This window comes from Globicephala melas, chromosome 1 (genome assembly GCF_963455315.2).
Source record: "Globicephala melas chromosome 1, mGloMel1.2, whole genome shotgun sequence".
Taxonomy (NCBI): domain Eukaryota; kingdom Metazoa; phylum Chordata; class Mammalia; order Artiodactyla; family Delphinidae; genus Globicephala; species Globicephala melas.
In genome coordinates this window covers 959,893-984,540 of record NC_083314.1, presented here as the reverse complement: position 1 = coordinate 984,540, position 24,648 = coordinate 959,893, and the positions used below count along the sequence as shown (strand labels likewise).

The following is a 24,648-nucleotide window of genomic DNA, read 5'->3' as shown; positions in this document are numbered from 1 at the left end:
GAGAGGTGGCCATGCTCTGACCAAATTCTGGAGTAGAGGGGATTTTAAGAAGCAGTTATCTTAGAAAATTGAGGTGCCGGAGCCCAAAGTACATCCAGGTCATTCAGTCTGCCAGCTGGTATTTTCCGGGAAAAACTTGCCTATTATCAGTTACCATGTTTCCCAGAATGGGAACCTGTCCTCTTAAGCCAAGAAACGGTATGTATGTCAGAGACCCACCTGACTTGTACAGTGGGCTAATTTTGAAAGGATGAAGATAGGCTGCGCCCACCAGCCTGCTCTCCTGGGATGGTCTTCTTCAGTCCCTGTGCTTGCTGTTTTCCCTAGTCACTTGGACTCTGAGGGAAACCCAGCAAACCTTTCTGACTAGTGAAAGCCTATTTCACAGGGCTCAGTGGCAGAGAAGATGGTGCCACTAGCCACCTTCTTCAGACAGCACTCACATCCTGAACTGAGAAACTTATTACTTGAAAGTTGGAGGTTCCTCTGCTATACAGTATTCCAACAGAGCATTGGTACCCTTTTGTTTCCTTAGGAAGACTGAGAGTTTGAGTTTTATCAACAGGGTTTGTAGGAATTTAGCTCTGCCTCAGTAAAGTAAGAATTAGTCTGTTTGATCTGTTAGAGCATTCTTCTAATTCCATTTTGTTTACTAGGTGGGATCATATCAAGCATCTTATGAACACAGTATTTAAAGAGAAGGAAAGTTTGTGAACTGCCAAAGGTCTCTTACGTCAAAGTCTAATGTTCTCTCCTCAGCTTTATGAGCTCTTTTTCGTGTGACTTATTGTGAGATCGTGACTTTTGACAATGTCAGCTCTCTTTTTTTGGTGTACTTATGCTTGACTTTTTTTACATCTTAGAGCGAAGTTATTTGCTTTTCTTTCCTCTCTGTTTACCGTCCTCTAAGAGCAGCCTCACCTGAGCGGTGGAAGGTGTTGCTTCCATTCTGAAGCTTTAATTCTCCAGGCCAGCCAGTGTAGCAGAGCCTTTCTTATATGACTAGATTTAGGCCCCAGGTCACTTTCTTCTTTTAGTCACTTCTTGTGTCTGTTAGAAATGAAGACATTTGGCCTTGACTTAGTCTCTTCTGTCTTGCTCCCAGCAGATGTGTCACAGAAGATACATTTTTTCTTTCCTCCCACCACCATTATATTGAGCTGGGGAGGGGGCATTATCTCTCCCTCGCTTTTCCTGACATCCAACGCTGCCGAGATATCTGTGTTGATTCCCCATCTTAGGTGCCTAGAGAGATGATCCTGCTGGTGGAAGTTTGCTTTCTGGTTCTCATGGGCGCTTTTCTGGCTCTCTTCCAGTGTAGCGTAAGCACTGTCACCTGCGAAGGGAGCCCTCCAGGATCCAGACGCACTCCTGGGCGTGTGGCGGGCACTGAGCCGAGCGGAAGGCGGCCACGCTCGGAAAAAGGCCAGTGGTGCAGTTTTCTTTTTCCTTTCAGCTGTGGTTTTGTGAAAAACCCTGTGAGAAAGGGGGACTTCTCCAGAGCTCTCCTCAGAACTCCCTCCTTCCCAGACAGTCCCTGTCCCCAGTTCTTCCTAGTAGGAGCCTTCCTGACTGTCCAAGCCTCATGTCTCCAGTCGACCCTTAAGACCAGGAGCATGTGTTTCTCAGTTTATCCTTTCTCCTCCATGCTCTCCTTTGGATCTTCCCTTCTCAGCCAAGTTATAGAAGGATCGTGTTTTTGCCAAGTGGGGTGAAATGAGAGAAAGAGGAGTGAGGAAAACCAGAGAGGGCGGCAGAGACTAAAAGGCTAGAGCATGATTAAGGAGAGAGAGCAAAAGATTCCTTAGGAAGTCAGAGGCTACCATTTTGGGTTGGATTAAAGGTTAATCCAGAACCACTTAGAGTCAGGGTACAAACCCAGGTTAACCCAACAGGTCTGTCCTTATTCACCTTGGGAAAGGGAACTAGAGAAATTAAATTTCTTAACGAAAATGGCTTTAGAAAGCTAACTTCATACAGCCCACTTGAGAATGTCCCCCTTTGGCCTAACTTCACAGATTGAATCTTAGTTTAATCTGTAATTGGTCCTTTTCAAGCAAGACAGAATAAAACAGCTCTGTCTGTCTGTGTCTCTTGTATTTTCCCTGCCTTAATCATTCCAAAGTAAGTTATTCAGCTGTTCTTTCTAATGCTTTCTAAAGAAATTATGTTAATTTCAGAAAAACTGGAAATCCCCCAACACACACTAAAATATAAGGACTTTTTTCTTTATGGATATACTTAGTTATACTTCATCAAAGAATATCGTATGATCTCTGTTAAGTGAATATCTGTAAGTAGGATTGTTCCTACTTCACAGAAGTCGTCAGTGGATAAGGCAGTGGTGTTGATCAGAGTTAAAGTAAGTCAGAGCAATTGAGGGTTTTTTCTGGCTTTTCATCCTGTGAGTTTTGCAGAGCACAGAGTTCATCGCCCGCACACCACCACTGTCACGTCTTGTCAGTGATGCTTCATACAGCTTTTAAGTAAACTAAACTAACTAAAAATAAAATTAGATTTTATGATAGGAAACTTTTATGGCGACTGATATCCTGTATTTCTAATGGGTATATGGTCTAGACAGACTAAATTAGGTTAAATAAAATAATAATTGATATTTTCCCTCATATCTCCCTGTAACCTAATGCACATGAGCTCTTTGTCTTTGAATTTGGGGGGTTTCCAAACCAGAGTTGATCGTGTCACTGTTTTTGAAACTCTGGGAGCCTGGAGGAAAGAAAATCTATTCAGTTTATCCATTCTGTTTGAAAAATTTGTCTTTAGATGATCCTCTTTGAAGATTTTCTTTCCCATTAAAGCTTTTGAACAGAGAATCATGTTTTTCGAACTTTCGAGCTTCTACTTTCGAACGTGGAGGAAATAAACTTTCAGAGAAAATCCATTCTATAATGCTTGTTGTGGGTATGAGTCCCCTGGCTGACTTAGGTTCCTGGGCTCCCACATGGATCTTAATCTTCTGATGATCCCTCACTCTCACCACCTTTTACAGTCTCAGTGATGTGTGACGCACGGTGCTTGGTGGAAATCGGGGTGTGATCTCTGATAGGTCCCTGGACAAGAGGAATTTAAAGATTATGTTACAGAATGAAGGGCTCCCAGCTGTCGCGACCCTCAGCAGAGTGCGAGCACTCCCGGCGCTCAGACGGAAAGCGTGTATTCACACTAAGCTTTTCTTCAAAAAGAGTGAACTTGAGGTTCTCAGGTGGATGAGAAAGGACCCCTGTGTAGAGTTTGCATGGTCTTCCTGCTATAATGGCTCTTCTGGTCGGTGGGAGTGTGGACTGACGGAGAAGGCCTGCTTCCTTCTCCCTTCCCTTTCTGTGAGCCTCGGCGCAAACCCGACGGCAGCATCTGTGCTTACTGGGAGGAAATTACTCAGATTAGTTTAAGCTTTATAGTCTCCACTCGTGTTTCAAGCCCTCCTCAAAAAAAGTCCTCATTTACACCTCAGTGTCCTTTTCACACCTTATGATTAAAGATTTTGTTTATCTTGATCTCATTACTTTGTCCCTGTAGTGATGATCCAGAAATTGTACTCTTGGCAGGAACATTAAAAATGCATATCAGAGTGGTCCATGCAAAAATTATTGAAACAGTGCTGTAAAAGAAAATACTGCGTGGCCTGGATAATTTGTGAATATGTTTATAGTCATTCTGAAGGACCTCATATAGGCTCGTCAGAATTGGTTGACAGTATCCAGGGAGCTAAGCCTGGGTAGACAGTGACGTTCTTAGCAGACTTAGGGCCATAAAGTTAGCATCCATTGTCACACCAAGTATCTGAAGTCAGAGGAAGTCTGGGAGCCTTACAGAGCGTTACAAGTGCTCTTTCTCTCTCTCTCTTTTTTCTTTTTTTTTGGCCACGACATGCTGGGATCTTAGTTCCCTGACCAGGGATCGAACCCATGCCCCCTGCAGTGGAAGCTCGGAGTCTTAACCACTGGACCGCCAGGGAAGACCCCACACATGCATTTTAGAGTGCTTTTTTCCATTAAACTTGAACATTGGTTGGTATCCAAGAGGCGTTCCTAAGTTATGTCTGGCTCATCTGTGTTTTAGTCCATTTGGAAAGTTGATTCCCATATCTTTGGGTTGTAGGCACCTACTGTTTATTCTGTTAAAAATGGGGTTTTTAGACTTACCAGAGGCTGAAGTCGCCAGATTAACCCTAAGAATTAGAATGGATTTCAGCATCTTTAGCGGTAATTCTGCAGGTGTGAAGTGTTTGCTTGTGATTTAATCACTTAATAAATGCTTTAGAAAGAATGTGGTGGCTTTTTCGGTGGTCTTGCGAAAATTTTCCTTTCCTGAGTGAAATGATAGGTGCCGTAAGGTTGTATCAGTAACTGAAGCTTAAAATAAGGGTGTAATAAGAAAGAGTTAAGAATCTAAGAATTCAGTAAGGTAGCGTAAATTAAAAATACAAAAAATTAAAATATAAAAACCAATAGCCTTCATATACACAAACAGTAAAAGGTTAGAGAATATAATGGTGTTTTTTTAAAAACCCTTTACAATAGCAACAAAAAGATTAAATACTTAGGAATAAAATTAACAGGAAACGTGCAAAAACCTATTAGGGGAAACTTTTTAAACATTCCTGAAAGCCTTAAAAGCAGACATGAAATGGAAAGGTGTGCGCTGTCCTTGGATAGCACAGCTCAGCATTCTAGATGAGTGAGAAGGGTTGATTCTGAAGTTCATAGAAACATAAGCTTGGAAGAAATAGCTCCAAAAACACCAAAAAAGGAAAACTGTGAGGAGGGACTAGTTCTACAAGACATTAAAACATTATGTAAAGCCTCTATAATTAAAATAAGCAGTGTGGCACTGGCACGCAAATAGGCAAATAGAACTGTGGAATAAAAAAGAAAGTCCAGAAGTAGACACGAGTAACTATGGAAATGTAGTATTGATAAAGGTGGCATCTCAGATCATTGGGGTAAAGATGGACCTTTTAATAAAGGTGCTGGGACAATTGGGTGGCCATTTGGAATTAGATCAGTATCTCACACCAGACAAAAAATTAGCTTCAAATGATTAGGAATCTAAATATTGAAAACATGAAACCATAAAAGTTTTAGAAGAAAGTATGGGTGAATTTTTCTTTATCCTTGGCATAAAGAAAGGCTTTCTAACTATGACTCAAAATCCGGAGGCAGTAAAAGGTTGATAAATTTGACTACATTAAAATTTTAATTTTCATGACAAAAAACACCATATAAAAAGTCAGTACCAACAAAACAAAATTATACCTAGGCCTATCATATTCAAACTGCAGAAGACCAAAGACAAAGAGAATATCTTAAAAGGAGTGAAAATAGTGCCTTACCCATAGAGGAACAAGAATTAACAATTGGGCTTCCCTGGTGGCGCAGTGGTTGAGAGTCCGCCTGCCGATGCAGGGGACGCAGGTTCGTGACTCGGTCCGGGAAGATCCCACATGCCGCGGAGCGGCTGCGCCCGTGAGCCATGGCCGCTGAACCTGCGCGTCCGGAGCCTGTGCTCCGCAACGGGAGAGGCCACAACAGTGAGAGGCCCGCGTACCGCAAAAAAATAAAATTAAATTAAAAAAGAATTAACAATTACATTGGACCGCTCTTCAGAAGCCATATAAGCGAGAGAAGAGTGGAGTGAGATATCTCAAGTGAGGATAGAAAAATATTACCACCTAGAATTCTGTATCCACTGAAATCAGCCTTCAAAACTGAAGCATTAAGACTTTCTCAGACAAACAAAAATTGAGGGACTTCATTACTAGCAGACCTGCCCTGCAAGACATGTGAACAGGAGTTCCTGAGGGAGAAGGGAAATTATACAGTAGAAACTTAGATCTCAAAACAAGCTCAGAAGAAATAAATAGAGATGAAAATTTAAGTCAGAAGACAGCTGACAAAGTGAGAGAAATTTTCACAGCATATACCACAGACAAAAGGATAATATCCTTAATATATAAAGAACTCTTAAAAATTGAGAAACAAAGGACCAAAACCTCAATAGAAAAATGAGGGGGTGGGGCATGGACAGAGAACTCACCCCTCCTCCTAAGTGTCATTAAAAAGGCACTCAAACACACACAAATAGTTTAAAGTCCCTCATGATTTAGAGAAATACAAATTAAACAACATTAAGATATCATTTCTCCTCTATCAGACTAGCAAAAATTTTAAAGCACGTTCTGTTGGTGAGGTTGTAGAGAAACACTTTTTTTTTTTAACTTATTTATTTATTTATTTATTTTTGGCTGCGTTGGGTCTTCGTTGCTGCGCGCGGGCTTTCTTTAGTTGCAGTGAGCCGGGGCTACTCTTCATTGTGGTGCGTGGGCTTCTCATTGTGGTGGCTTCTCTTTGTCGCAGAGTATCGGCTCTAGGCGTGCAGGCTTCAGTAGTTGTGGCATGTGGGCTCAGTAGCTGTGGCTTGCAGGCTCTAGAGCACAGGCTCAGTAGTTGTGGTGCACAGGCTTAGTTGCTCTGCGGCATGTGGGATCTTCCCGGACCAGGGCTCGAACCCCTGTCCCCTGCATTGGCAGGCAGATTCTTAACCACTGTGCCACCAGGGAAGTCCTGGAGAAACACTCCTTAACAGTGCTAGTGGGAATGCACATTGGTGCAGTCCTTCTGGAGGGAAATTTGGCCACACCTGACAACACTACAAACACACTTTTGACCCAGCAGTCCCAGTTCTGGGAATCTACCCTGAAGATACACATTTAACAATATAAAAATACATGCTGCACACTATTATTTACTGCAACATTGTTTATAAAAGCAAAATAATTGAAAGCAGTCTAGCTGCCCATATGTAGGAAAATGGCTGAAAAAAGTATGTGTATCCATACAGTGGTATATTATGCAGCCGTAAAAAAAGAATAAGGAATCTTGAGGAACTGTTTTGGAATGGTTTCCAGATTATAATGTTAACTGAAAAAAAGCAAAGTGCAAAAGAGTATAATATACTACTTTTCATGTAAACAAGAGGATACAAGAAAATACACATGTATCTGCTTGTTTATGCAAAAGAAATACCAAAAAGATAAACCAGAAACTGATTGGTTATCTATGTGGAGCGGCTGGGGAGAGGATGGAAGGAAGTTGTTAGGGATGAGGAGGGAGCATATGCATTCTTGTGTAGCTTTAACTCTTGAGAATCATAATATAGTTTTACATACCCCCCAAAAGAAGTAAATAATTAAAATCAAACAATGGAAGGGTACAATTAGTAACACATGAACCTAACTGTATTACAGATGAACAGTGTAACTACTACTAGGTGTTGTGGGAGGAAAGAGCTAACCTAAGTAACTTTGGAAAACAGTATTTTGGTTTTTTGTTTTTTAAATTTTATTTATCTTTGGCTGCGTTGGGTCTTCGTTACTGCTCACGGGCTTTCTCTAGTTGTGAACAGGGGCTACTCTTCATTGCGGTGCCTGGGCTTCTCTTTGCAGTGGCTTCTCTTGTTGCAGAGCATGGGCTCTAGGTGCACGGGCTTCAGTAGTTGCGACGTGCAGGCTCAGTAGTTATGATGCATGGGCTTAGTTGCTCCGCGGCATGTGGGATCTTCCTGGACCAGGGCTCGAACCCGTGTACCCTGCATTGGCAGGAGGATTCTTAACCACTGCACCACCAGGGAAGTCCCTGGAAAATAGTATTTTGACTGTATATTGTAAGACTCAAGTCAAAAAGGACTGTACACAAAAATTATACTCCAGTTAATATATCTGTTTTCCACAGGTGTTAATAGTTCTGTAATTAGTTTCTGTGTATACTAAGATTGAACAAATAAGTAATTTTATTGTAGATAATGAGAGCCAGATTTATCACTATCAGAGAAAGCATTACAAATAAGGAGGACAAGCAGAGTGAACCTTGAGATATTGGATTGGCATTTGAGTTATCAGTAGATAGATGGATGGATTGGCAGGCGGATGGACAGACAGATGTATGTGTAAGCATGGGTTAGTATGCATACATGTGTGTCGTAGTGCTGTTCTCTGAGAGGGCCTAGGAGCAGTGACATCCCAGAAACAGTGAGCACACCTAGCGCCCAGATCTTGATTTCTAAATAGCATTCTCCACTAAAAAGCACCAGGGCTCCTTGGAGGAAAAGTTGATTCCAGGGTTTAGGCAGAGAAAATACAAGGTGAGCCTAGACTATATCCTGTGATAACAGAATATAAGGAAGGGCTTGAAAAACGATGGGAGCATGTGGAAAGGCCTGCAAGAAGGTGTGCTGGCGGCCACAGTGGAACAGCTGAGCAACAGAACAAATAATGAGAATGTTGGGTTAAAACTCATGAAGTGAAATGAATAAGCATGAGTCCACATGGGTCGAAATAAATAAAGGAGACAGGACAGTGCTTCCTTACAAAAGAATTGCAAGTAATTAGTAAGTGTAAAGAGAATAAGAAATACAAAAGCACCACAGGACAAACAACACAGTAATAATTGTTGCAGGCAGGATCCACAGATGGGTGCTAAAATCAATCAGTGAGTGTTTGAAGAGAAACAGGATATGAACATAATCTCTAAGTATCTCTCTGAAGATTTTTGTCATCTGTAAAGGGAAAGACAGTACCTTTACAGTGGAAAATCCAGCAGACCGCACATTACCAAGTGGTCATGGTTAACATTACCAATAAGAAAATTTATCAACATTATAATATGCTAAGGACACAGCATCACTTCCCTGATATTCTTGCCAAAAATGAATAACCTCAATCTGATCATGAGGAGACGTCAGTCGAATGAACATCAAGATGTGTTCTACGAAATACTGACCGTTACTTATCAAAAGTGGTCGGGTCATAAAAGACAAGGAAAGAATAGGACTGTCACGCATTGGAGGAAACTGCTTTAAGTCTAAAAATTATTTCGAAGTTAAACATTAAAAAAAATAGGCATAGGGATTTCCCTGGTGGCGCAGTGGTTAAGAATCTGCCTGCCAATGCAGGGTACACGGGTTTGAGCCCTGTTCCGGGAAGATCCCACGTGCCACGGAGCAACTAAGCCCGTGCACCACAACTACTGAGCCTGCGCTCTAGAGCCCATGAGCCATAACTACTGAGCCCACGTGCTACAACTACTGAAGCCCGCCTGCTTAGAGCCCGTGCTCCACGACAAGAGAAGCCACCCCAATGAGAAGCCTCAGCACTGCAGTGAAGAGTAGCCCCCTCACCGCAACTAGAGAAAGCCCGCACGCAGCAATGAAGACCCAACGCAGCCAATAATTAATTAATTTTAAAAAATAGGCATAGGGGCTTCCCTGGTGGCGCAGTGGTTAAGAATCCACCTGCCAATGCAGGGGACACGGGTTCGAGCCCTGGTCCGGGAAGATCCCACATGCTGCGGAGCAACTAAGCCCGTGCACCACAACTACTGAGCCTGCACTCTGGAGCCCGTGAGCCACAACTATAGAGTCCACACGCCACAACTACTGAAGCCTGCGCGCCTAGAGCCCATGCTCCGCAACAAGAGAAGCCACTGCAATGAGAAGCCCTCGCACCACAACAAAGAGTAGCCCCCGCTCGCCGCAACTAGAGAAAGCACACGCGCAGCAACAAAGACCCAACGCAGCCAAAAATAAATAAATAAATAACATTAAAAAAATAGAGCAACCCAAATACAAAAGAGAACAATATGAAGGAAAACATTTAAAAAGAAATAGGCATAGATTATTTTCAGTAGTTTTTCACCTGCTTACCTGGATAAGCCTTGAACATGGAACATTGCCTGGAACAACTTTTTCCTGATATTAAGCTTTTGTATTGCATAAATACCCTTTGGATGGCTATTTCAGTGGAATCTAGTTATGATAGTTAGCACTTACCATGGAAAGTAACTTTAGTTACATCGATAAGAAAGCCAAACAGTGTACTCATGATGGGCAATAAAAATAATAGGACAACAACTGGTTTTTTTTTTCTTGTGATGAAAACTTTTAAGATCTAGTCTCAGCAACTTTTCAGATATGCAACACGGTATTATTAACTGTAGTTGACATGCTACATGTTACTTCCCCATGACTCTATTTATTTTATAACTGGAAATTTATACCTTTTGACTCTCTTCACCCATTTTGCCCACCCCCCCATCTCCAGCTTCTGGCAACCACCAGTGTGTTCTCTGCGTCTGTGAGCTTGTTTGTTTTGTTTTGTTTTGTTTGTTTGTTTTAAATTCCACATATAAGTAAGACCATATGGTATTTGTCTTTCTCTGACTGACTTACTTTACTTAGCATAATGCCCTCAAGGTCCATCCGTAGTGTTGTAAGTGGCAAGACTTCATTCTTCTTTATGGTTGACTAATATCCTATTTTGTGTGTGTGTGTGTGTATCTGTACTCACATACATACATACCACGTACATATTCTTTATCCGTTCACCTATCGGTGGACACTTGGGTTGTTTCCACATCTTGGCTATTGTAAATAGTACTGCGATGAACATGAGGTGCATATATCTTTTTGAGTTAGTGTTTTCATTTTCTTTGGATAAACACCCAGAAGTGGAATTGCTGCCTTAAATGGTAGCTCTATTTTTAATTTTTAGGGGAACCTCCATACTGTTTTCCATAGTGGCTGCACCATTTTGCATTTCCACCAACAATGCACAAAGGTTCCCTTTTCTCCACATTCTTGTCAACACTTGTTATCGCTTATCCTTTTTAAAAAAAAAAATTTATTTACTTATTTGGTTGTGCTGGGTGTTAGTTGTGGCAGGCAGGCTCCTTAATTGTGGCTCCAGGGCCACTTAGTTGTGGCATGCAAACTCTTAGTTATGGCATGCATGTGGGATCTAGTTCCCTGACCAGGGATCGAACCTGCACCCCCTGTCTTATCCCCTGCAGGGAAGTCCCGTTATTGCTTATCTTTTTGATAATAGCCATTGTGACAGGTGTGAGTTTATCTCATTGTGATTTTGATTTGCATTTCCCTGATAATTAGTGTTGTTCAGCATCTTTTTCATGTGTCTGTTGGCCATCTCTAGGTCTTTAGAACAGTGTATATTCAGGTCCTCTGCCCATTTTAAAATCCAGTTGTTTTACTTGCTATTGAATTGTATGAGTTCTTCATATATTCTGTATATTAAACCCTTAATAGATACATGATTTACAAATATGTTCTCCCATTCGGTAGGTTGCTTTTGTATTTGGTTGATGGTTTCCTTTGTTGTGCAGAGCTTTTTAGTTTGATGTAGCCCCACTTGTTTTTGTTTTTGTTGCCTTTAATCTTGGTGTCAAATGAAAAAAAAATCACCAAAACCAATGTCAAGGAACTTACTGCCTATGGTTCCTTCAAGCAGTTTTATGATTTCAGGTCTTTTACATTCCAATCTTTAATCCATTTTGAATTGATTTTTGTGTATGTTGTGAGATAGTGGTCCGGTTTCATTCTTTTGCATGTGGCTGTTCAGTTTTCCCAGCACCATTTGTTGAAGGGTCTCTCCCTTCCCCATTGTATATTTTTGGCTCCTTTGTCATAAATTAATTGACCATGTATGTGTGGGTTTATTTTTACGCTCTCTGTTCTCTTCCATTGATCTGTATGTCTGTTTCTATGCCAATACCACACTGTTTTGATTACTACAGTTTTGTAATACAATTTAAAATCGGGGAGCGTGATGCCTCTAACTTCATTCTTTCTCAGGATTGCTTTGGCTGTTTGGGTCATTTGTGGTTCCATGCTGATTTTAGAATTGTTTGTTCTGTTTTTGTGGAAAGCGCCATTGGAATTTGGATAGGGATTGCCACGGCAGCTCAGGGCCCAGGCTTTAACCCCACTGATCATAGCTCTCAAGTCGGATGGTGAGCCTGTTGTAACCTGTGCACCTGCCACGACCAAGCAGTTCTGAAAGCTGCTGTCCATTCTCAAAAAAGTGCTGTCCGGTAGGAAGAATGTGAGTCACATGAACGTTTTAATCATCTAGTAGCTAAAGGGTAAAAAAGAAACAGGTAAAATTCATTTTTAATACTGTAATCATTTAACCAAATGTATGCGGTGTATTATTTCAATATGTAATCGATATAAACTTTACTAAAATATTCCACAGTATTTTGTTTCATACTGCGTTTGCAGTCTGGTGCATGTCTTACATTTCCAGCACGTGTCAGTTCTCGGAGGCCGCATTTCGGGTCCTTAGTAGCCACTTGTAGCTGATGGCTGCCATATTGGATCACGCAGCCCTGGAAGGCAAGATGCGAAAGTTAGGGTGCGCTCTTGGCCTTACATTCTGCTTCCTCTTTTCACAAATATATATTTGATAATTTACTCCTTTGCAAGTATAAATTAGATCTAAATTCAAACTTTTTTTCTTGTGGTAAAATACACTTAATATAAAGTTTATCATCTTAACCTTCTTGAAGTGCACAGTTCAGTGGTATTAAATACATTCACGTTGTTGTACAGCCCTCACTGCCAACTATCCCCATTTCTTCCTGTAAAACTGAAACTCTATACTCGTTAAGCAGTAACTTTCCAATTCCCCGTCCCCAGCCTCTGTCAGTCACCATTCTACTCTCTGCCTTTATGATTTTCACTACTGTAAGTACCTCATGTAAGTGGGTACGTACGTACTTGTCTTTTTGTGACTGGCTTGTTCCCCTTCGTGTACTGTCCTCAGGGTTCATCCATTATAGCAGTTGTTTTAGCCTATTGCAGAATTTCCTTCCTTTTAAAGGCTGAGTAATATTCCATTGTACATATAGACCACATTTTGCTTATCCATTCATCTGTTGATGGTCGCTTGGGTTGCTTCCACATTTTAGCTATTATGAAATATGCTGCTGTGAACATGGCATACAAATAAATATCTCTTCAAGACAGTGCTTGCATTTCTTTCGGGTATATACCCATAAGTGGAATTTGCTGGATCATATGGTAATTCTATTTAAAAATTTTTAAGGAGCCACCACTGTACTGTTCTCCACAGTGGCTGTACCCTTTTGCATTCTCACTAACAGTGCACAAGGGTTCCAGTTTCTCCACATCCTCTCCAATGGCAGTTTTCTGTTTTTTTGATGGTAGCCATCCTAATGTATGTGAGGTGGTACCTCAGTTTTGCTTTTCATTTCCCTAATGATTAGTGATGTTGAGCATCTTTTCATGTGCTTATTGGCCTTCATAAATCTTTGGAGAAATGTCTGTTCAAGTCTTATGCTCATCATTTAATTGGGGCATTTTGTTGTTGTTGAGTGGTAGAATTTCTTTATATAACTGGATGTTAGTGGCTTATTACATACCTATTTGCAAGTTTTCCCGTTCTGTGGGTAGCTGCTTTTATGCTGTTATAGTGTCCTATGATGCACAACATTTTTTAATTTTCATGAAGCCTAGTTTTTCTTTTGTTACCCGTGCCTTTGGCGTCACATCCAAGAAATGATTGCCAAATCTAATGTCATGATGTCACGAAGCTTTTGTCCTATGTTTTCTTCTAAGAGTTTCATTGTTTTAGGCCTTATTAGGTCCTTGACCCATTTTGAGTTAATTTTTGTTATGGTGTGAGGTAAGGGTCCAGCTTACTCCTTTCGCACATGGATATCCAGTTGTCCCAGCACCGTCTGTTGAAAAGACTGTTCTTTCCGCACTGAGTGATCTATTCCATCGATCTGTACGACCATCTTTATGTCAGTACCGCACTGTATTGATGGCTGTAGATTTGTGTGAGTCCTCCAGTTCTGGTCTTTTTCAAGACTGTTTTGGCTATTTGGGGTCCCTTGAGATTCCATATGAATTTCAGCATGGGTTTTTCTGTTTCTGCAAAAATCCAATCATTGGGATTTTGATAGGGATTACATTGAAGGATCTAAATTTTAATTTGGGAGTCAGAGTTGTTTGTAGCCTCCCAATATGCATTTCGGGATTACTACTTACGTTGCTTGTTAGAAACTGCTCACTTACAACAGTTGTATTTTTAGGACTAAGCCTGTGAAGGCCAGATTTTCTTAGACCTAATCATCTCTTCTTTGGTGGTGTACATCTGGACAACTCCTGAAGTCTCACCTTTTAATTTTCCTTTGGGGTTAGATAGCAGCGGTTTTTGGTTAGATACTACGTGCATCGCTACCTTGGAAGGCGGAGACGGCTGTGCAGCGGTTGGAGGAAGTGAGAGGTGCTGGACTGTTCATCGCGAGCAGCCCTGCCCTGCTTCTCTTTCTTAGAGGAGCCAATCTGAGCAGTCATCAGCACTCTTGGAGCCACTGAATCCTCTGAAATCTTTCCTGTTGGCATCAGGGTTAGAGCTCAGTAAACCACTATGGCGTTCCTGGGCGCTCTTGGACTCACAATAGACTTTTCCCTTCCAGAATTTGGTGTTCACCTGGCAGAGCTGACCGTAGATCCTCAGGGGGCATTGGCGATCCGTCAGGTAAGTCGAGACTGATTGGCCCAGTTTATAAGTAATTTCCCTTTACTTGGTGAAACTTTCTTATGGGAAAGTGAAAGAATAAGGCCACTTTATAAATAACTTAGAATTTTATACCAGATTTAGATAGACTTCAGATGAATATATCGGGCCGTGTGTACGATTTGTATGTGTGAAGAGAGTCTTTTTCTTGCTGTGCTACTTGGCTTACTCTTTTCACAGCTGGCATCAGTCATCTTGAAGCAGTACGTGGAGACTCACTGGTGTGCCCAGTCGGAGAGGTTCAGGCCTCCTGAGACCACAGAAAGGGTGAGGAGAGGTACTCGACTTGTCTGCCTGTGGAGATGGTGAGGGCCGTTCTCTGACCACAAGGAGCTATCAGAAGGCCATGGAGTGACTGGTAGCTGGCATTGCAGGAGCCATGCTACAGATGAGAGAGCTCGAGTGCCAGGCGGACCTGGGTGCAGATGCCAGTTTGCCTTTTACTAGCTATGAAATACTCAAAAAGTATTTTAACTTCTAAGCTTCAATTTCCTAAATATCTAAAATTCCAACTTTAAAGAGTTGTTTGAGGGTTACATGAAATAATGTTTCTAGTTAGTCCAGTGCTGTGCAACCGTGCTGGGCCCCCAAGAACTTGTGAGGTAGAAGGTCTGGAGCAGCGCTGTCCATTGGAGCTTCCTGCGTCATGGAAACATTCTGTGTCTGTGCTGTCCAGTACAGCTGCTGGTCACCTGTGGGTGCTGAGCTCCTAAAAGGTGGCTAGGGCAGCTGATGTGCTGAATTGTTAACTTCATTTAATTTTAATTAATTTCCATTGAAATGGCTGCATGTAGCTGGTGGCCACCATAATGGACAGCATAAGTTTAGAGACCATAGTTAGACTCTCTGGATGAATTACTTGTCCAGTTGGCGTATTGGAGTTTTCCATAGATATGCAGTGTCTTGTACACATTGCTTTTCCAGCATATGAACTGGATAGGACTCTGCCACTCACTTATAACCTGGTCTAATGGCAGGTGGGCTTTTCTCCTCTCCAGGCAAAAATTGTCATCCGGGAGCTATTGCCCAATGGCTTAAGAGAGTCGATAAGCAAGGTGCGCTCCAGCGTGGCCTATGCGGTGTCAGCCATCGCTCACTGGGACTGGCCCGAAGCCTGGCCCCAGCTCTTCAACCTGCTCATGGGGATGCTGGTGAGCGGAGACTTAAACGCAGTCCACGGCGCCATGCGAGTGCTTACAGGTATTGGAGACCATCCCCTGGTTTTGCCCCCTGGATCCCACGCATCACCCTCCCTGCTGCTCCTCCAGCTGTCACGTCCATGGCTGTCCTCCCGAACCGGTGACACTTCCCAGGGGACGAAGTCGGTGTTGTGCTTCCGCCACTGCGAGCCCTTCCCACTCAGGAAAGAGTCAAGTGTGGCGGTTACGCATGCAGACTTCAGTTCACAGTCTGGCTTAACCTTGACCCAACCTACTTCGTCTCTTGAGCTTGAGTTTCCTTGTGTGTAAAATTCAGGTAATGATGGTGTCCACCTCAAAGGAGCATTAGGCGGTATAAGTGAGCTAATCTGTGTAAAGTGACCTGTGGTAGCACACAGTGGATTTTAGCCATCATGATTAGATCATTATTATATATTATTTTTCTGCTTGGTTCAACCAAAGCAAAGTTAAGAATAGTCAAGTTGAATTTTTATGGAGATATAAGAAAGAAGATAAAAACAGTCCCACTCTGCAATCCTGATCTTCGTTTGGCCAGCTTAGAAAAATATGTAGTCTTTGGTGTATTTTCTTTCTTTCTGTTCTGAGAAGTTGAGAGAAATACTTGAACTTTGAGTCCAAGGAGACTTAGTGAACAGCTCTTCTAAGCTTAGCTAACCTATCAGTCCCTCATAGGACCTATCCTTAAATACCCCCAGGTATGGCCTGAGTCTCCCAGTCTCTTGCAAATTCTGCCCTGCTTCCTGTCCCCCATGTGGGGTCACTGCTCTCCTTTGCTTTCAGGGAATCCTTATGTGGACCTTAGCCACTGGGTACTGATCTGTTAGAAACCACATTGCTTTCTGTTTATATAAGTTTGCGAAAGTCTCACCCCTGTCTTACCACCTCCTCCGTGATCTGCTAGCTTACCTGAAAGGTATTCTTACCTAGTTAGGAACGCTGTTACAACCTTTTCTGAGTGTCAATCAGTTTACTAAACTTGGCATTTGGGCCCAATTTTACTAGTCCATCTAATATTGATAGTAGATAATACCAGTTCTATGTCCAAAAGCAAATCGCCCCTCTCCTTTTGTTTCAAACCCCCTCTTCCCGTGCCCCAGCTGCCTTTTTGCACCACCCAGTGTATTTTTATTGATTACATGTGACGGGTGCTCAGGGCATAGAGCTGACCTTATTGAAAAGGTCAAATGCTCCTTGCTCAGATGCTCCCTGCCCGGCTTATTGCCCTTGTTTCTCTTGTACGGCGTATTATTCAGGTGATTTCTCCTACCCCTCTCCGTGGAATGAGCTTTCTAGGATTCTTTTTTTTGCGGTACGCGGGCCTCTCACTGTTGTGGCCTCTCCCGTTGCGGAGCACAGGCTCCGGACGCGCAGGCTCAGCGGCCATGGCTCACGGGCGCAGCCGCTCCGCGGCATGTGGGATCTTCCCGGACCGGGGCACGAACCCACGTCCCCTGCATCGGCAGGCGGACTCTCAACCACTGCGCCACCAGGGAAGCCCTAGGATTCTTTACTTACAAGCTCATGATGCCAAAATATCAATTAACAGACCTATTTTCTACTAAGGAAAGGAAGCCTATTCCCTTCCAGTCTTGCAACACAAAGTTCAGCTTCTTTTTTAAAAACCTGGAGAAAAGAATAGTTGTACGTTTGTATATACAGTTGGCTTGCTCAAGAGCCCTTGTTGTGCTTGACTAAGGAAATCACTGTTCAGTGAGATGACCTTTCTGTCAGCCACACACCTTCACGTGAGGCTGGGCCGCGCTCCGGCAGCTGCAGCTCAGGTGTGCGTGCGGGGAGCAGGGCACTGGTGTGGGGGCAGGAGCCCGGCAGGAGAGCGGGTCTGACTCTCGTCAGGGCTGTTGAAGGTGCTGTCCCAGTCTCTCGAATGTAATAAGGCTTATTCCCATTACACTTAGCTGTTTATCAATGACAGCTAAGGCTGATGGTGTGAAGGAAATGCAGACACAGCCGCCAGGGCTTGAAATGAGTGATCCATGAGCCTCAGCTTTCTCTTCGCTCTCAAAGAGCTTTGGAGACTGATGTCGCTGGCATCCCATGCTTTTTCTGACCTGATGAGTGACTTCAGAAAACTTACTTTGGACTTCAGCTTGTAAAGTGTTGATAAATTGAGGCTATCAAGAGTGATCATGAGAGTAATGAATGTGGTTGGTTAAGCAGCAGAGGCCACTGGGACTCGAGGGCTTGTATTCCACGCTCAGCGACACAATCCAGAGCCCTGCTTGCTGTCTCGGTGCCTTGTGAGGTTTTGGAAGTGAAGGGAAGGCTGGGACCCACACTTGCCTCGCCTTCCTCAAGTCTCATTCCGCGGCCGGGGTGCTCTTCGCCACCGTCACGGGGTGTAAACCCCCTTCTCTTCCTCTGAGCAGTGGCCTGACCTCTAGGTCAGTAGACATCGTCCCCATCTTCAGGGTGGAGCTCAAGCCAGGTAAGTCTGCACAGACTTGACTGTGTGCATCAGAACAGCTTCTTGGGCAGGGTATTGAAAGTGGAACAAAGGTGAGACGCCTCCAAGTGCACCTGGATGGTGACAGTGGGCACAAACTAGATTAATTCCGAATTTTCCTAAGGCAACCTCACAAGGATTCTTACACAGTTCCGTTACAGGTTTTCTTTCTTAATCTCGTGTATTCTCCTTTATCTCTGCGTTCTCTTTCCCTTCTAACCAATAATTGACACTACTTCCGTACGCCAGGGTAAGTCTCCCAACCAGTGTCTTTCCCTGTGTGCCGCCTAGAAGCAGTTCAACAGTTTTCACGCGGAATGTCTTTGTAAAGCGGGGCTTTCTTCTCTGTAGAATTCACTCGAGAAGTCACAGACACCCAGATGCCGCTGGTTGCTCCTGTCATTCTCCCAGAGATGTACAAGATCTTCACCATGGCCGAGGTATGAGTCTCAGCTGCGCCATCCAGCAGGCAGAGCTGCTCGGGCTCTGGCCAGCCGCCCCCGCTCAGGGGGCGCCCGCTGTGTTGGCTGCCGGTCCCCAGACCTGAAGACAAGAACTGACAAAGACTGAGCTGGGATGATACTTAGGCCTTCGCTTGTAACTGCGAGGACAAGCCTGTGATGAGAGCGTGCAGTAGCTGCAGTCTCCCCTCACATCTCACCCCTGCTGCCTTGGTGCTGCCTTGCCTCTCACGGGGCAGCCCACCCAAGCTTGTTCACCTCAGCCGAGTACTTGGAAACGATTCTACCCCTGCACTGCGCCCGATAAGCCCTTCCTTTACTCTGTATGCGTTTGGTTAACCTCCCTCCTCCTCTCCGGCCCCAGCCAAGGGCTGTGTTTTGACAGAAATACGTTAACCGTGTTGGGATTTCAGGCCGTATCCAGCTTCATATTTTTGTCAGATTAACCCACAGAGGCCTGTATGTAAGGCTGATTCTAATAAGTTCTGACATCGTGCTGCCTTCCATTCTCTGGATTACAGAAGAGTCTGTCTCCTGGACATGAGTGATTGACATTTCCTGTCTCTGTACCTCCAGTCCCATGTCAGGATTTAGTAGTCACAGTTTAGTCTCACACACGCGCACGCACGCACGCACGAACGCACACCCACCAGTCTCATGGCTACACTGTAACTTGTTTCCAGGTGTATGGTATTCGAACCCGTTCCCGAGCCGTGGAGATTTTTACCACTTGTGCCCATATGATCTGTAACATGGAGGAGCTGGAGAAGGTGAGTGAGCCTTTAGGTTGGTAACAGACGGCCTGCCTAGAGGTCTTCAGCACAGCAGTGCCAGGACGGACACTCGCCGTGTTGTGGATGCAGTGAATGTTCTGGTTAAGTTCCTCATCTGCGTGTAGCTTAGTTTCCTTTCGTCTGAGCCTTATTTTTTCTAACACCTCCTCCTGCATCTTTTTCACGCTAGTCATCACCCAGAACTTCACTGCTCTTTTATCTCTCTCCCATGTGGAACCAGCCTAGCTGAAAAATACCAGTCCCTGGGATTGAGAAGCTGGCCTTATGTAATAGCTTTGAAGAAGCTCCTGGTGAGGAGCTGCCAGTGTTGGATAAGGACACAGCAGACCTTGGGGACACCTCCAGTGACCTTGTGGCCACGCCCTTCTGATTGAGGCCCGAGCCTGAAGGGGTCTGGAGACAGCGCGGGTCTCGGTGTTTGGTGCATGCACTGAGCCACTGATTCGGGCTGCGTCCAGTACTGACTTTGGTTTCTGCCGCCAGGGCGCGGCCAAAGTCCTGATCTTCCCTGTGGTGCAGCAGTTCACAGAGGCCTTCGTCCAGGCCCTCCAGATACCAGACGGCCCCACGTCTGACAGCGGGTTTAAGATGGAAGTCCTGAAGGTAAACATTTACTGCGATGGAGGTGCTGGGGGTTTGAAGGGTGCTCTGAAAGCAGTGATTTTTTCCCCATAGCACTTGTAACTCTTGGGGTTTTTCTCTTTAACTTCCCAGGCAGTGACAGCCCTGGTGAAAAACTTCCCAAAGCACATGGTGTCCTCCATGCAGCAGATTCTGCCTATTGTTTGGAACACCCTAACTGAGAGCGCAGCTTTATATCCTTTCCAGAAGGCTGACGGGCCTGCCAGCCCATGGTTGGGAATCTAGCCTTGGGTCCTAACGTCCATGTGGTTCCGCTTGCTTAAAGAGTCTGCTCCTAGTGCTGGAGTGTACAGCACTCCCTTGTAGAGTGTGTCCAAAGCAGACTGCTGATTCTGTTTCTTTACTCTTCATTGTACTTATGTGAGGACAGAAGTAAACTACACAGAGGAAGTGGAAGATCCTGTGGATTCTGATGGTACGTGGCGTGTCTCATCTCAACAGGTGCACCACTTAGTGGGAAAGGGAGCCAGGAAAAGACAGAACAGAGGCAGGAACTTAGAGGCTTCATGTTCTTAAGAGAGTGTTCTCACCGAGTTTCCTCTAAGTGTATTGGATGTGGGGAAATGAGAAGTTGAAAATCATTGATCTGTTCCTCATGGGCATTTGCGTAAGTCTCGTGAAATTGTAGAATTTCTGAGTGGAAGGTATGTTCAGTGTTTCTGATTCTTTTTTGGGGGGTGGGGGGTGGTGCCTCGCTGCACAGCTTTTGGGATCTTAGTTCCCCGACCAGGGATTGAACCCACACCCTCAGCAGTGAAAGCGCTGAGTCCTAACCACTGGACCACCAGGGAATTCCCTGATTCTTTTACTTGAAAAGCCGAAGAGTACTTAATAGCCTCAAGTTCCTTTCTTTGACTCCTCAGCCCCTTCTTCCATTCCCTGGAGAATAATAATTAGCAAGTGCTTTAACTATTCATTAACTTACAGAGATGGTGTAGTTCCTTTCCAGCGTCTGTGCTTTCCTTTTGCTTCTTGTCATTAAAAGCTTCTCTCGTGTGTTTCCTGTAGGTGAAGTCCTGGGCTTTGAAAATCTCGTCTTTAGCATTTTTGAATTTGTCCATGCTCTCCTAGAAAATAGCAAATTCAAAAGCACCGTCAAGAAGGCCTTGCCTGAGTTGATTTACTATCTCATCCTATACATGCAGATCACCGAGGAGCAGGTAACAACGTATGGGAGACAGTGACCGGCTTGCATTCAGAGAGTGCAGCCTGCATGTGGGGTCTAAGTCAGGCGACCAAGTGATTTTGAAGAATAGACACCTGAAGAGTAACTTCATGGGAGGGTCTAGAAAGCTCTGATGTCATTATGTTGCCGAATCCCTGGGTGTTGGGGTTTTATCAACTCCTGCACTAGGTAATTGGGCTTTCAGAGTACTAATACTTTTACATCTATAGGACCGCCAACCAAAGGCCCAGATAGCCAGAAAAGCCTACCTTTCTCTATAAATAGTGAGATGTAATAGAGTTCAGATCATTAGCCTGGTTGGTGAACCATTAGACCAGAAAAGAGCATTAAAAAATATGATAATGCCTGTCTCGTGTGAACAACACAAGGGTGGACATGATTTTCCATTAAATGCCCATCAGACCTACTAGACTCAGCAAATTGACGTATCTGGGGGTAACAGCCACCTACAGCAGGAGGGGCCAGCAGTCAGCCACCTTCTGCAGCGGCCTTTGCTGCTTAGCTTGTTAAAGGGCTCGCTTCTCTGCATCAAAGAGAATAGCATTCTGTTCGAGCTGAGAACAAGAGGCTGAGCCATTCCAGTGTGTGGATGGAAAGGGGAGCAGACGGGAGCCTCAGGGAAGCCTGACGTCCTTGTCCTTTCAGATCAAAGTGTGGACAGCCAACCCCCAGCAGTTTGTGGAAGATGAAGATGATGACACCTTCTCCTACACTGTCAGGATCGCAGCCCAGGACTTGTTGCTGGTAAGAGGGCCACCTTGACACTTCAGCCAGATGATCCTGAGCCGTTCCTCTTCTTTCCAGATCTCTAACCCAAGCTGAGCAGTGTTGTTGGGTGACTTTGTCGTAGACTTTTGGGGGATAAGAAGAGCATCTCGAGTGACGTCTGAGAGTCCGGAGTTCCAAAGTCACTGCTCCCGGTTCTGATTTACGTGTGGATGTTAGGTGTAAGAATTGTGCAGAGGATAGTGTTCTAGTGAGTAAGGATGCTTGAATCAGGAGCTTCTCAGTTTCATTCACTCTTCGGCAAGAAGCTGTAGCACAGACTAGACGTTGGCAAGTTAAAAAAACTTGCCGAGAGCTTGGACGCCCAGGTGGCTGCTCATGTTTCTTCGGCTCTGACTGGAGCCCAGGACTGTCTCTAGGCTGAGGGTCTGTGAAGAAGCTGCCACCTGCCGCCTGTCAGGTGCGAGGCCTGTTCTCGTTGTCTCATTGTTGGTGAGCGCTCCTTGTCATCCTGCGGTGTCTCTAAGGCACCTAGGAAAGACCACGCCAAGTTTCCGCTAGTAGATTAGCCTTGTGTTTCCACAGTCAGGCTCCCAGAGAGTAAATATCCGGTCCCCTGCCACCCAGAGCTGAGTCTCTCAGTGACCACGTGGGCTCTGCTGAACGTGGCCAGAGGAGGCTGTCCATTTTGTGAGCTTCACAGCGCTTGGGCACTGCGGAAATACGGGTACTGCTTTACCGTAGAGACCGTAACGCAATTAGGGGCTGTATTTTGAGTGTACCTCATTGGGCTCAGCCGTGTGTATGGGAAGGAGTTGGAACCATTCAGTGTGCAATGAAGCTTGCAGTTTAATTTGCACAGAAACATTTGTTAGCGCCTCTCCTCCCACCAGGCTGTGGCCACTGATTTCCAGAATGAGAGCGCAGCAGCCCTGGCCGCCGCAGCGACTCGGCATTTACAGGAAGCTGAGCACACCAAGAATGGCGGCACCGGACATTGGTGAGAGTGGGCGGCGGGTGTCCCACTGAGGGACGTGCTCTGGGCATCAGGTCGGAGGCAGGCGTGTCCTTGCTTTGCGTTATCTGTTTTAAAGCAGTTCTTCCCATCCTTAAAACAGTTGGCTAAGATGCTTTTACCCCATTTTAAAAAGGTTTGAAAGGAAGGACTTTTGCTTTGTTTTTAATTAGAAAAACGTGTTATTATTAAATTACACCGTTTTCAGTTATAGGTTTAGATCGGAAGAGCAGCTCAATGCACTTTGGGGTCAGGCTGTGCTGAAACGCCCTTTCCTGAATTGGCTTCCCTCAAGCGTCTGTCGCTTTGACCGTGGGTGTGTGTGACCAGGCTGTGGTGTCCCTTTGGCAGGTGGAAGATCCATGAGGCGTGCATGTTGGCCCTCGGCTCGGTGAAGTCCATCGTCACCGACAGCGTGAAGAGTGGCAGGATCCCCTTCGACATGCATGGCTTCCTGACCAACGTCGTCCTCGCGGACCTCAACCTCTCAGGTAGGTTTCAGCACCGTGCTCAGGCCCACCATCGGCTCAGTTCTGTTGTTCACTTGGGCAGGTAAACCTCGGGGTGACCATTCTTCTTCCACCCTAAAGCTTGAGCTCGTCTGAACCTCTGAACTGCCCAGAGACCTTGACTCAAGCTTCACCCACTGAGAGACTAGGATTGCCTCGTTCATAGCTCTTCATGCTGTTCTCTCACACTGTTCTCCCAGTCAGCGCTCAAGTCCCGGGTGTTTTCTGGCGTCTGAATAGAGTGCAGATTTGGCTGCTCTGCCTTGAGAACTCTGCTGCAAGCTCTGTCATTGCAAAGTCCCCACGCCCTCAGGCAGCCTGTGTGTGGTTCATCCTTCCTGTGTGCTTCTTGTCAGTTTTCTCAACCTCTTCTGTCTACATGATTAAATGTCCGTTCCCATGTCCACGTTCACTACTAGCCTTAAAAAGTAGCCTCGACTGCGTGAGCCTGACTTCTCAGCAGCGCAGGGCAGCGGCTGAGAGGCGGCGTTGTCTCTGTGTGACGATCTCCGTGCCTTGTTCTTACCCTCAGAGCCCCCAGTGCTGTCTCTGCTTCCTCCTTGAGTACTTAAGTCGTGGGACCCCTGCGTCGTCGGGGCCGTGTCAGTGCACTCACTGCTTCCTCTCCGTAGGATGCCCTCTGGGTAGCTTAAGCCATTGGAAAATGTTCTCCACCTCTCCTTAGGCCAGCTGTCATGGGGCATCTCAGGCCTGAGTCACAGAATTAAGATGGTTGAGCATCCAGAGCTCCGGACCCACTGAGCACGTTCCTATTGATTCTGCATTGACCACGTGCTGCGTTATGTTGTGGTTGACAAATATGTTTTCTTTCTCCTGCTAGAATGTAAGATATTTGAGTACAAGCCACGTCTAATATATCCTTTTGCCCCACAGTGCCTGGCACCTAATGGACATAGTGTAATCACGTGTTGAATGACAGTGTTGGAATTTCTCAAACTCACCAGCACATTTTTTGTAGAACTTGCCCTAGCAAAGCTTTTCTGTACAAGCCATTCTCAAACTTTTTGGTCTCAGGACCCCTTTACACTTTAAAAAATTATCAGTGATCCCAAGGAGATTTTTTTGTGAGTCACATGTAACAGTATTTAACATATTAGAAATTAAAACTGAAAAGCTTTCAAAATATAAGAAATGCAAGCATACGTTCCATTAGCTGTCAGAGCCATGGTGTCACACATCAGTAACTTCTGGAAAATTCCACCGTATACTCGAGAAGGAATGAGAATGAAA

The 24,648-nt window shown here is 44.7% G+C and overlaps 1 protein-coding gene across 2 annotated transcripts in view; it reads left to right on the top strand.

The window, feature by feature from the left end:
- IPO9 (importin 9) overlaps positions 1–24,648 on the top strand; it is a 46,239-nt gene that overhangs the window by 2,490 nt on the left and 19,101 nt on the right. Inside the window, exons 1-13 of one of the 2 annotated variants that reach the window (XM_030844327.2) lie at positions 1,321–1,425; positions 14,319–14,380; positions 14,600–14,686; positions 15,418–15,619; positions 18,416–18,504; positions 19,209–19,295; positions 19,803–19,922; positions 20,034–20,134; positions 20,318–20,376; positions 20,970–21,121; positions 21,793–21,891; positions 22,767–22,873; positions 23,240–23,379. In XM_030844327.2, coding sequence (XP_030700187.2) covers positions 15,559–15,619; positions 18,416–18,504; positions 19,209–19,295; positions 19,803–19,922; positions 20,034–20,134; positions 20,318–20,376; positions 20,970–21,121; positions 21,793–21,891; positions 22,767–22,873; positions 23,240–23,379 — 1,015 coding nt within the window. In that variant the 5' untranslated portion in view covers positions 1,321–1,425; positions 14,319–14,380; positions 14,600–14,686; positions 15,418–15,558. Of the gene's footprint in view, positions 1–1,320; positions 1,426–14,318; positions 14,381–14,599; positions 14,687–15,417; positions 15,620–18,415; positions 18,505–19,208; positions 19,296–19,802; positions 19,923–20,033; positions 20,135–20,317; positions 20,377–20,969; positions 21,122–21,792; positions 21,892–22,766; positions 22,874–23,239; positions 23,380–24,648 lie in introns of those variants that run through there. The other variant, XM_030844328.2, reaches the window with a different exon arrangement.